We start from the raw sequence: 13,210 nt of genomic DNA, 5'->3' as shown, positions 1-13,210 counted from the left end.
GGAATCATCATAAAAAACAAACAACAGGCCACCAGAGACAGACAGACAGCAGCAACTTCCAGTTGCTCTCTCCCTTGGCTGGATTCAAACCGGCAACCCAGAGATGGGAAGCCCTATAGCTTCATCTATAAGCTCCTGCGCTGGCCAAACTTTCTTAACCAAATATTGTTGTAACTGAATATTCCATTTACTTTCTCCTTAATCTTTGCCCTGACAGACAGAACAGCTTGCGGGCATTGTCGTCTTAATCAACGTTTACTGAACGAACCTCCCAGAGGAAACCCTTTGATCAAAGGAAGAAGGTAAGTGTCTACTTACCGAAAGGCTTTGTATGCAGGCCGGAACCAGCATATGTAACTGCAGGGGCTGAAGAGAAAAAGCCAAAGGATGGCCAAGCCAAAATTAACGCCATAACCACCACCAATCCACCAGGCCAGGCAGCCAATTAGATTCACCACTAGTGTGATGCAGTAAACTATAAAGAGAGAACAGGAGAGGGCATAAGTAGTGCTGTTTGCTGGCTTCAGAAAAAGAGAAAGCAAATGGTTTGTTTTATAATACAAGGAGACCTTGTTATGGGAGGAATTGTTAGCACGACGAAGTGACTATGGTGGATGTTATCAACACGCAGACCATGAGGCATGGCTGCTGCTGTAACTTGGCAGAACTGCTGCTAGGGACTGTCAGCTTTGGAATGGGGGGAGATACCAGTAGAGGAAACAAGGGACTCATTTGGGAGCATATGTTAGTGGAAGGAAAAGTAGGTGGATAATTCTGCAAGCGAAGGGATCAGTGAAAGATCAGGACTTGGACCTCTGGCCTGAGTGGCCAGATTTTTAATTACACCAAGGTCCCTTTACGCCTCAAGAATGGCATAGAAGGGTCTTTAAAGGAGTGGAATCATCCCATTGAAAAAACACCCCCTGCACTAGCTTCCCTGGCTAGCACATGGAGTCCAAGTAAGGGCTCTAGGATGGGTTTCCCCGCACACCATTGTCCCCCATCATGCCAGGGGCTCTGGACACCCCATTCTCCTATACCAGGATCTCCCAATCACCCTCCATGGCAGGGACTCTGCATGTCCCTATTCTTCCCCAACTCCCATAACAGGATTCCACATCCCTCTATGCCAGGGTCTGCTCATGTCCTCACTCCCCTGCAACATTATTATTTTACTTCTCCTGTCTGAGAGATGCATCATTCAAGGTTTCAACTTGTTTAACTCTATTGGGAGGATGAGCAGAGATGAGACAGGGTGTTATGCTGGAATGTTTTAATAGCCTCCATCAAGTGGTTCTTCAATCTAAAGACAACTACAAAGCGGCTTGAAGCTCTGGCTATGCTAAACTGATGCCAGGAGCTCAGTGTGATGCAATTTTCCACCTTCTGATTTTCTGATTCCCCCCTGCAATATTAACTGAGTTCTGCTTATTGATACCTAGAAAATTCCCAGAAATTTTAGAACGGATAGGATGCAGCATTAAAAAGTTATATAGAATCCTAGGACTGGAAGGGACCTAGAGAGGTCATCTCTAGTCCAGTCCCCTACACTCATGGCAGGACTAAATATTATCTAGACCATCCCTGGGCAATTCCATAACCTTCCTGGGCAATTAATTCCAATGCTTAACCAGCCAAGCAAACAGAGATACCTTATACCATCAAGTTGAGTGTCTCGCAAGTTCAGCCAATTATATGCCCCCTCCCAACCCACTCTGGGGACACTGAGCAATTAATAAAATGATTGTGTACGAACACATCATATGGGGAAAATAAACAGCTGAATCGTTAATACGAGAGGTTTCTTTCTAACTGATTATTCAGGCATTTAAGTTAAATGGGGGTTAACATAAAAAAGTTTTAATTAAAAAAAAATCCTTCTCTCAGTTATGCAGGTTTCACTGCCATGGTATAAGTTAACTGTAAGAGGTTAACAGAAGACTTGCTTTAAATGCCCTGGTTTGCACATGCCTTAAGACTTAGCAAACGGAAAACTCATTTTTAAGTTAAAAATTAAATCCTATTTAAAGTGACTAACTGGAGTGTCTAGAATCTTTAGTTTGATGACTTGTGGGTTCAGGAGCGGCGCCAGGGTTTCTGGCGCCCTAGGCAGAATTCAGGGGGCGGCATTTTGTGCGCTCACCATGGGGCACATGGGAGCTTCTGGTACTGTTCCCGTCGTGCCACCAAAGAAGGACCCTCCGCCAAAATGCCGCAGGCGACAGCAACAGTCATTGAGCTGCTCAATTGCCTGCCGCTGTTCCGCGGCACGTGGGCAGAAGGTCCTTCTTCAGCGGCGCGACGGGGCGGAACCAAAAGCTAACGTGTGCCCAGTGGGGAACGCACAAAATGCCGCCCCCCGAATCCTGGCACCCTAGGCGACTGCCTAGGGTCGCCTAATGGAAGCGCCGGCCCTGTGTGGGCTATGAAAACAAGCAAATAATACAAACCCTTTAAACCAATGGTGCTTATAAAGCTGTGACGAAAAGAGATTTATTATGTGATTTGCACAGGCATTTGTTCTCCAGTAGTGGGAGCTCTAGAACAGGATTCCTCAAATCTCAATACACCTTTTGTTATTAAGTGTTCAAATCCAATTAAAATAATGACCCCTCAGCCTTCTAATATGTATTTATTTTAAATATTTGACTTCTCTTTTTCACTGTCTCCTCTATAGATCTGTTTCTCTCCTTCATCCATCCCAGAAACCCAGCATGACCCAAACAGAAAGTGTGCGGCAGATGGAAATCTAAAATGCAGAGTGGAAAGCCCAGGTCTGCTCAGACATACATGTGGCTTAGTTGCCTAAATGGCTGGCACCTTTCCATTTTCCACTACATTGAATGAGGGACGCTTTGTTTAAAAATTAAAAATCACACACAAAGGCAACTTTACAGCATGCAACATTTAACTAGTCAGTCTGGAGGAGACAAGCAGTTTCTTCAGGCAAGAATTTTAGGGCTTTTTTCAGCATCTCTGAATAATGAAAGAACAATGAAGTGACAGATCATCCTATTGTTTATACACACACAAATCTCTCTCACGTACACACACTGTACATTTGGAATAAAACGCACAGCATCAAGTTTGTATTGTGTCCCTCAGTGAGAGAGTTATTTCTGTAACTGGAAGGGAAGCTGGGATGACAGGTATTTTGGGAGGAAAGGGTTGGTAGGGCAAAGGGATTTTTTCATCTTCAAGAGCAGGGTTTCTCAAACTGGGGATTCTGACCCAAAAGAGGGGGGGAGGAGGGGGACAAGACTATTGTAGGGGGGTTGTGAGAGTGGTAGCTGCTGACCTGGCACCCAGCTCCGAAGGCAGCACTGCTGCCAGCAGCAGCACAGAAGTAAGGATGGCATGGTGAGGGGTTGTCACTTTTTTCGGGGAATCACCACAGCCTGAAATATTTTCAAAGTGGGTGCCAGCCAAAAAAAAAAAAATTCCATAGGTTTTTTTTCCATAGGTTTCCCACAGTAGACTCATAGGTCAGAAGGGACCAATATGATCATCTAGTCTGACCTCCTGCACAAAGCAGCCACAGACCTACCCATCCACTTCATAAACCCCTAACTTATGTCTGAGTTATGAAGTCTTCAAATTGTGTGGTTGAGCTCAGGCCTGCAGAGAATCCACCAGCAAGCGACCCATGCCCCACGCTGCAGAGGAAGGCGAAAAACCTCCAGGGCCTCTGCCAATCTGCCCTGGAGGAAAATTCCTTCCCGACCCCAAATATGGCAATCAGCTAAACCCTGAGCATGTGGGCAAAAACCCTGAGCATGTGGGCAAGTTTGAGAAACCCTGTTCAAGAGCATTTCCCTGGCCCAGCCTTCCCTTTCTACAAGTCTGCCCATTGAAGTCTAACTTAATTTCATTCCACAGAGAGGAAAGCTTAGTTTCCACTCCTGGTTTCAGAACTGTTCAGCTAGACAGTACAAGCTCAGTGGACAGTGAGATCCAACAGTACTTGCTGTTCAAAAACAGGATTCCCTATCAATTGTTTTCACCTACCATCCCACACTGGAATTTATACAGGTTATCATCAAACAATTACAACCCATACTTGATGGGGACCACATCCTGGAAAAAAAAATCTTTCCTGAACCCCCTTTTCTGGCCTTCAAATAACCCCTAACCCCATCAAGCTTATCTTTACAAGCAAGCTCCCCTCAAACCAGAACACATCAATGCAAAGCAGCACCAACCCAACCATAACAGATGCAAAACTTGCAGACATATCTCCACTGCCAAAATAATCAATGATGATGTTGCTCATCCTTCGAGTTTGAAGATGACCATGACATCAGTGACTGGTTTGGTTTCCATGAACTCCTGAGTGGTTGATGAGGCTAATCTGAGCTTTGAACTGTCTGTGGCACACTGAACAAGAGATGCCCCTATGGGTTAGTTGATTAACAGTGGACAAGCTGCTGTTGCAAGGTTTACGCTGCTGGAGCTTCTGCTCTGCCTCAGCAGCTCTCCTCTGCTCATAGACTGTAGCTCCCGTATGGATGACTTCACTGGCTAGAACGATCATGAGCGAGATCTTCCCAACACTCTGGGTCAATGTTGAAATGCCTCAATGATAACTGAGGGAGTTCTTGAAACGTTTCTTATGGCCTCCCTGAGAGCTCTCTCCTTTGGCTCACCATAAAAGATCTTCTTTGACAGTTGCTCATCTGACATTCTGGTGATATGGCCCGCAAATCTCATCTGTGATTTCATCAGCAGAGTATGGATGCTCGGAATACCTGCTCATAGGAGAACCTCAGTATCTGGAGCCTTGTCTTGCCATCTTATCCTCATCAGTTTCCTCAGATAGCCCATGGGAAAGTGATTCAGCTTCATAACATGGTATCTGTACACCATTCAGATTTTGCATGCATACAAAGTTGGCAACATGATGCTTTGTATACCTTCAGTTTTGTTTGTTGATTAATACCTCTGAACTCCCACACATCTGCACAATGATCAATACCTCTTCCAACACACCTTTCCAGATCTCTATCACAACATTTAGGCTATGTCTACACTGTAAGGTACACAGTGTAGCCACCTTTTATTGGCAGGAGAGAGCTCTCCTGCTGACAAAATAAACCCACTCCCAATGAGGGGCGATAGCTTTGTCTTCCACTGACAAAGCGCTGCCACATGCTGGCGTTTTTCGTTGGTAAAACTTTTGTCGGTCAGGAGGGTGTTTTTGCATAGCCCTGACTGACAAAAGTTTTTCAACGAAAGTGTAGTGTAGACATAGCCTTAGTGTACCTCATCTAGTGCACTAAATGCCCCAATAACTCAACAATCATCATGCTCTCAAACGACACACACAGAAAAATTATATATAGAAACATACACAAAAAAAAGCCACATACAAGAAATGCTCTATCACCTGGGGACAAATCCTTTTCACAAAGGGATCATTCCAGATCTGACCTCTCAACCCTCCTCCTCAAAGGAAACCTGCACAATACCTTCAAAAGATGAGCCAGGGAGCTTAAACTCATTAACTATGCTAGACACCAAAAATCATGGACTCAGTAGAGCCACTGGTTTTATATCTCATTACAACAATCTGTAATTAACTCTCCTTTGTCCTATAAATGCAGAGGTTTTAATTGTCCACTTCATTTTGAATGGTTTCTTGCAACATGCGTTAACTACTTATGTTTAACAATCCATTCCACCTTGTATTTAGCTGTGACACTCTTATTACCTTTCCCTCTCTGTGGAGCTCAAAAGCTTGTCTCTTTCACCAACAGAAATTAGTCCAGTAGTAGATATTACCTCGCTCATCTTGTGTCTCATATATCCTGGGAGCAACATGGCTACAGCAGTGCTGCAAATATCAATTGACCGATTTGACTAGAACAGAAGCACTGCCCATCTAATCAGATTTAGGAGAGTTCTACATGCTAAGAATAATAGAAACCTTAGGGAATTTGCAGAAAAAGAGAGTTAAGAGATACCTCTTGTAGCAGATAAGAAAATTTTTGTGGATTGAGGTTATTACACTACACTAACGGGATAGAATTTTAATTGGGAGTGGGTGATGGAGTTTTATGAACAGTAATCAGCTGACATTTTACATATACATATACAGATGTGTGTGTGTGTCTAGCACCAGAGCCCTGGATATATTTAAATAAATACATCTGCAGATTTTTTAAGAAGTTGTAAATACATTAACCTGGTCTCTCCTGAAAAGGCATGGGTTCTGTAATCATGTCCATGTGAGCAGAGATTGGCACCGATGCAGAGTCCCACTGAAGTCAAGAGGGCTCCCCAAGAGTCTGACTGTGTGGATCTGATTACAGGATCGTGGTTTTAAATGTAAGGGACAAATGGTAAGCTTTATACAGGGTAAAATGGATTTGGGTTTAGATCCCATTAGGAGTCGGGCATCTAAGTGTTAAAGACAAGAACACTTCTGTAAACTGCTTTCAGTTAAGTCTGCAGCTTTGGGGCAAGTAATTGGGTTTGTGTTGGAGCAGAGAGGCGTGTCTGGCTCAGCAAAAACAGAGTGCTGGAGTCCCAGGCTGGCATGGAAAGCAGGGGCAGAAGTAGTCTTGGCACATCAAGTGGCAGCTCCCAGGGGGCTTCTGTGATCCAACCTGTCACACCTACTTCTTAGAATCCTAGAATATCAGGGTTGGAAGGGACCTCAGGAGGTCATCTAGTCCAATCCCCTGCTCAAAGCAGGACCAATCCCCAACTAAATCATTCCAGCCAGGGCTTTGTCAAGCCTGACAAAATCTCTAAGGGTGGAGATTCCACCACCTCCCTAGGTAACCCATTCCAGTGCTTCATACTTCTTCACTTATCAAACAATCTTCCTTCAGATGCTGTGGTCAGTTGGCCTAATTTTACCTGTTGTCCTGAAGCTTATCAAAACTAACTAGGCTGTCAACTATAATTCACTGTTAAAAGGCTCTCACGGCACTGTCGAGCAGCGTTGCAAATATTTATGTCCAATGCGCTAAATGACACAGTCCCTTCATGCTCAACCACCATCAGGGACATGAATCCATGCTGATGATGATTCTGCTCGATAAAGTCCAAAGCAGGGACCACGCCGTTCATTTTCATTATCTGAGTTAGAGCCACCAGCAGAAAGTTGATTTCTTTTTTTTTGGGCATGGTCTTGTGTTCGCATTGAGTGTTGCTCTTTAGACTTCTGATAGCATGCTCACACTCCGTCCCTCTCAGATTTATGAAGGGACTCAATTCCTAACCTTGGTCACGTGTTAGCTATCTTTAAACTCACATTGGTACTTTCTTTGCTTTGTCAAATCTGCAGTGAAAGTGTCTTTAAAATGAGCATCTCTGGGTCATTATCTTAACTCTCATAATATGATATATGGCAAATGTGAAAACCAAGTGAGCATAGAATTCCCCCAAGGAGTCCAGTCCAAATTTAATTAACACTTTTTTAACAAACCTCATCATGGAAGCATTCCTCTGAATGGTGGCTGAAGCATAAAAAAAGTGCATACTGAAGTCATATCCACATAAAACCTTGCTAGACACTACAATAAGCCAGCAAAGCCTGTCTCACTTCTGAACATGTAAATAAGAAGAAAGCATAGCATGCCTGAACAAGAATCAGAAGCAAATACACTGAGTGCACTAGAAGTATTAAGTTAACAGAAGTATTCTACAGTATTACAACAAAAGTAGGGAAAGTATGGCATATAATGGGGGCAACCTATTACAGAGGATGGGAAAAGCTAATACTCAATGCTCTTTGCTCTGTCTCACGAACAAGTCAGCTCCAGACTACTCCACAGCAGCACACATAGCAGGATGTGACCATCCTTCGTGAGAAAGATGGTCAGACATTTAAAAAAGTTGATGAGCACAAGTCCATGACGGATGCGCTGATCTGGTGCTAAGAGTTGGGATGTATTGCAGAGCCATTGGTCATACTTTTGAAAACTCATGCGTCGCAGGAACGTTGGAGATGAAAAACTCATGTATGTAGTTGCCCATCTTTAAAAAAGGAAGAGGAGGATGCGGAAGTACAGCGTCAGCCTCACCTTCAGTCCTGAAAATCATGGGACAGGTCGTCAAGGAATCCATTTGAAGCACTTAAAAAGAGAAGGTATCGAACAGTGGAGCATGGATTCAACCAACGCCAATCATGCCAGATTAACCTAATTCTCTCTGAGGAAAACTGCTCGGTGATGAGAAAAGCAATGGACTATTTATTCCTTGACTTAGCAAAGAACTTATATCTCCCACAGTATTCTCCAGCAATATATAGTATGATGGCTGAGATGGACTGTAAGTGAATAAAAGCTATCTAGTTTCGGCTCAACGTGTATATCAAACTCATGTCTATGGGCAGCTATGTATCAATGTGAGTTCCCAAGTGTCCTCAGGCCGATTTGTTCAATATCTTCATAATGATTGAGAATGCGTGAACTGCACTCTCAGCAAGTTGCAGATAACACTAAACTGAGAGAGTGTAGATAGTTGTAGGAGATAGGATACAGAGGGACCTAGACAAATCAAGATTGGGCCAAAAAATCTGATGAAGGTTCAAAAGACAAGTGCACGTCCTGCACTTAGACGAAATTTGCATGAGCTATAGAGTAAGATGAGTGGCCAGCACAGTTCTGCAAAAGGACCAGGTTACATGGATGAGAAGCTGATATGTCAACAGTGTCCTTATGTCAAAGCAACAACATTTGAGCTGTATAATAGGAGCATTCCAGCATTGAGACGATCATCCTCTCTATTTAATTGAGGCCTCATCTGAGTATTTGGGTCACAGCTTACAAGAAAGAGTGGAAAAATTGGAAAGAGTCCACAGAGGAAACAAAAAGATTAGGTTGGAGCATATACTTATGAGGAGAGCGAGGGAACTGCTATTTATCTGCAGAAGAGAACTGAGGGGGATTTGATAGCTGCTTCAACTACTTGAAAGGGTTCCAAAAAGGATGATCTAGAGTTCTGAGTGGTAGCAAGAAGAAAAGAGTAATGGTCTCAAATTGCAATGGGGAGTTAGGTGATATATTGGAAAAACTTGTCACTAGGAGGATGTGAAGCTGAAGCAGCGGATGGGTTCTAGGGGTGGGGGGAATTCACTCTTAGAGATTTATGTCAAGGCTTGAAAAGCTGGCTGATGATTTATGTGGTGTCGTGCTTTGGCAGGGATGACTAGAGACCTCGAGGTCCTTCCAACACTGATATGTCTTAGGATTCTAGAAGAGATTGACAGGTTGGATAGACCCTGGAGCTGCTTGAGTGAAGCTACTTCTGCCTGCTTTCCAGCGCTGGGACTCCAATCGTTTTTAGGACAGCCTACTCTGCTCCAACACATACCCACATTACTTCCCAAAACGCAGACTTATTGAAACAGTTTACAGATGTGTTTCTGTCTTAACACTTAGATTGCCCGATCCTAATGGATCTAATACCATCCATTTTAACCCTTATAAACTTATTTGTCCTTAATTAAAACCCAGTTGATTAATAACCACACAGTCAGACTCTTGGGACCTTTGACTTCAGTGGGATTGCCAGGGGCCAACTCTGCTCACGATGACATGATTACAACATGCCTTTTAGGGACCAGTATTGTATTTAAATTTTAAAAATTGACATTGTTTATTTAAATATATTCCAGGCTTGTGCTGACCACAAAATACATGTATATGATATGATAAATGTCACGTATAACGTTCATAAAACCTCCATCACCGACTCCCAATTAAATTCTTCCTAGTGCTATGAATAAACTCAATCACCAAAAATTCTTACTTGCGTACAAGAGGTATTCTTTAACTCTCTTTTTCTGGAATTCCACTAAGTTCATTTTTCTTGCATGTAGAATCTCCTAATCTGATTAGATGGGCATGCTTCTGTTCGTATCAACGCATTATATTTTGCAGCTGCTTAGCCATTTCTCCCAGAATATAATGTAGAACAAATGAGCGAGGTATATCTACTACTGACTAATTTTGTTAAAAACAGTTTGACCCTCACGAGAGGGAAAGTATAAGAGTTCACAGCTAAATACAAGGTGGAATGATTTTAAACATAAAGTACTCTGCATGTTGGCAGAAACCATCAAAATGAAGATGAAAAACCTCTGCATTATAGGACAAAGGAGAGTATATAGATTTCAAGAAGATATAAACATGGCTCTATGATCCATGATGTTGTTGGTTCTAATGTAATGTTTGAAGCTCCTGGCGTCATTTTTGCGATTGTGCGTTTCTTTGAGGAAGGTTGATGGTCGATCTGGATGATCTTTTGTTGAAAAGGAGTTTTCCAGTAAGAGTTTTGTTGTGGCTTTCTTTTTTTGTGATGTTTTATATAATTTTTGTGTGTGTCGTTTGGAGCAATGATTGATTGGTTGAGTTATTGGGCATTTGTGACTAGAATGGTAACTAGGCTAATGTTACCTACCTTGCGTGAACAAACTTTTGTCAGTCAGGGATAATCAAAACACGCCTCTACGACAAAAGTTTACAAGAAAAACGCCAGCATGTGGCAGCGCTTGTATGATGAGCTTCGCCTCATTGGGAGTGGTTTATTTTGTCGCAGGAGAGTTCTCTGCATAACGCCGTGGCTAGCATGTGTACGTAAAGGTGTAGAAGCTAAATGTTTGGTGATTATGAGATTGGAAAGGTGTTGTTGGAAGAGGTATTGATCATTGTGCGATGTGGGGAAGTTCAGAGGTATTGGTCACACAAAACTGAAGGTATATCAAAACATATGTTGCAGTTTGTATGTGTAAAATCTGAATGGTGTCAGATACATGTTTGAAGCTAGAACAACTTTCATAGGCTAATATAGAGATAGATGAGGATTAAATGGGGAAGACAAGGCTCCAGATACTGAGGGTTCTTCTCATGGGCAGTATTCGAGATCCATACTCTGTCTGTGATTTAACTACATGGGAGAGATTGCGGGGCATATAAAGAATGTCAGATGAGCACTGTACAAGTTTTTATGGTGAGCAAAGGAGAGAGTCTCGGAGTGCATAAGAACGTTTCAGAAATCTAGTTTTCTTGAGGGCATTTCACCATTGACCCAGAGTTTGGGAGTCTGCATAGTTTGTCTATTTAGCCTGTTGAAGTCTCCATACGGGGTACAGTCTAGGCGAGGAGAGAAGTGCTGAGGCAGACAGAAGCCGAGCGTACCTTGCAACGCACTTTGTACTGTTAAACTAACTAGGGGATCTCTTGTAGTGTGCAGAGTTTCAAAGTCGATTGCCTATCAACCTCAGCGGTTATGACAACAGTATGGATGTCATGGTATCTCAATCGAAGGATGAGCACATGCACATTGATTATTTTGGCAGGGAGATGTATGCGTTTTTGCATCTGTTATGGTTGGGTTGGTGCTGCTTTGCATGATGTGTTCTGGCTTTGAGGGGAGCTTGATTGTAAGATAAGCTTGGATGGGGTTGGGGTTTCTTTGAAGGCCAAAAGGGGGGTTCAGGAAACGATTTTTTTTCCCGGATGTGGTCATCAAGGTATGGGTTGTAATTGTTTGATGAATTTATAAATTCCAGTGTGGGATGTAGTGAAAAAATTGTGGGATCCTGTTTTTGAAAGCAAGTACTGTTGACTTCACTGTAACTGAGCTTGTATCTGTAGCGACAGTTCTGAAACAGAGTGGAAATAAGCTTCTCTCTTGGATGAATTAAAAGTTAGACTTCATGGGCAGACTTGTAGAAGGGAACTGGGCAGGAATGTCTTGACGGTTCTTCAAAAAACTTAGCCAACTGCGCAAGGGTTTGCCATGCTCGTGGTTAGACTGATTGATATTGGTGGGAAGGAATTTTTCCGGGATTGGGAGAGGCCTGGAGGGTTTTTTCGCGTTACTCTGACAGGTGGGGATGGTATTTGCTGGTGAAAATCTGAGCCTGAGGTTTCAACCAATGAAGACTTCATTACTCAGATAAGTTAGGGGTTGTATGAGTGGATGGGTAGGCGTTGTGGCTTTTGTGGCAGAGCAGACTAGCATGTATATTGGTCTCTTCTGATACTTGAGTGCTATGTGGAACCTATGAAAAAAACTAATGGGATTTTTTTTTTTTGTGGTGGCACTCATTTGAAATTTTGGGTGGGTGATTGATCCCGAAAAAAGTGAACTTCATAATGCATCTCACTTCTGTGATGCTGCATGGAGCAGTGCTGCCTTCGGAGCTGGGTGCCAGGTAGGAGAAGAGGAGGCGAGACATGTTCGACATTAAACCGCCTAAATAGTTGTCCCTCTATCCCTTTTTGGGGTCAGATCCAGTTTGAGAACCTGTTTTGGAAGATGAAAATCCTTTGCCTCCAACCCTTTCCCTCCCCATAACTGCATCAGCTTCCCTTCCAGTTAGAAATTTTCATGAGGGCAATAATTGAATGCGTGTTTTATATTCCAATGTAATGTGTGTCGTGCGTGAGATTTGTGTGTGTATATAATGATGATCTGTCACTCTAATTGTTTTCATTCAGACAGATGCTGAAAGCCCTATTTTGCCTGAAGAACTGTTGGTCTTCCAGACTGAACTAGTATATGTGCATGCCTGTAGTCCTTTGTGTGTGATTTTAATTTTTAAAAAGCGTCCTCATTCAATGTAGTGGAATGGCGGTGCTTTAGAACTGCAGATGTGTTTGAGAGACCTGGGTTTCACTCTGCATTTGTTCCATTGCGCAACTTTTGTTTTGGTCAGTGCGGGTTCTGGCTGGATGAAGGAGAGAAACAGATTATATGAGGAGACAGTGGAAAAGAGAAAGTCATATTTAAAATAATTAAATTAAAGGTGAGGGGTTATTTTAATTGGGAGTTGAAACTTATAACAAAGGTTGTTGAGATTTGCGGAATCTGTTCTAGAGCTCCCACTACTGGAAAAATGCTGTGAAATTCATAATAATCGTTCTTTTCGTCAAGGGCTTTATAGCACGCATTGGTTTAAAGGGTTTGTATTGATTTTGCTTTGTTTTCATAGCCTCACACAGGGCCGCGCTTCATTAGGACCCTAGCAGTCGGCTAGGGTGCCAGGATTAGGGGGGGCGGATTTTGTGCGTTCCGCACTGGGCACGTTAGCTTTTTGGTTCGCCGGTGCCGCGGAAGAGATTTGCTCGTGCGCGGAACGGCAGGCAATTGAGACTATTCTGTTGCTGTCGCGGATTTTTGGGGAGGGTCTTCTTTGGTGGCACGACGGGAACAGTAAGAAGCTCCAATTGTGGTGCGCCAAAATGCCGCG

General features: G+C 43.1%; 1 protein-coding gene across 1 annotated transcript in view; it reads right to left on the bottom strand.

The window, feature by feature from the left end:
* SCAMP4 (secretory carrier membrane protein 4) overlaps positions 1-13,210 on the bottom strand; it is a 38,840-nt gene that overhangs the window by 12,220 nt on the left and 13,410 nt on the right. Inside the window, 1 exon segment of the mRNA XM_075070846.1 lies at positions 319-475. Within this exon segment, the coding sequence (XP_074926947.1) occupies positions 319-475 (157 nt within the window).

This window comes from Chelonoidis abingdonii, chromosome 11 (assembly GCF_003597395.2).
Source record: "Chelonoidis abingdonii isolate Lonesome George chromosome 11, CheloAbing_2.0, whole genome shotgun sequence".
In the NCBI taxonomy this organism is placed as follows: Eukaryota; Metazoa; Chordata; order Testudines; family Testudinidae; genus Chelonoidis; species Chelonoidis abingdonii.
This window is presented reverse-complemented; position numbering and strand designations above follow the sequence as displayed.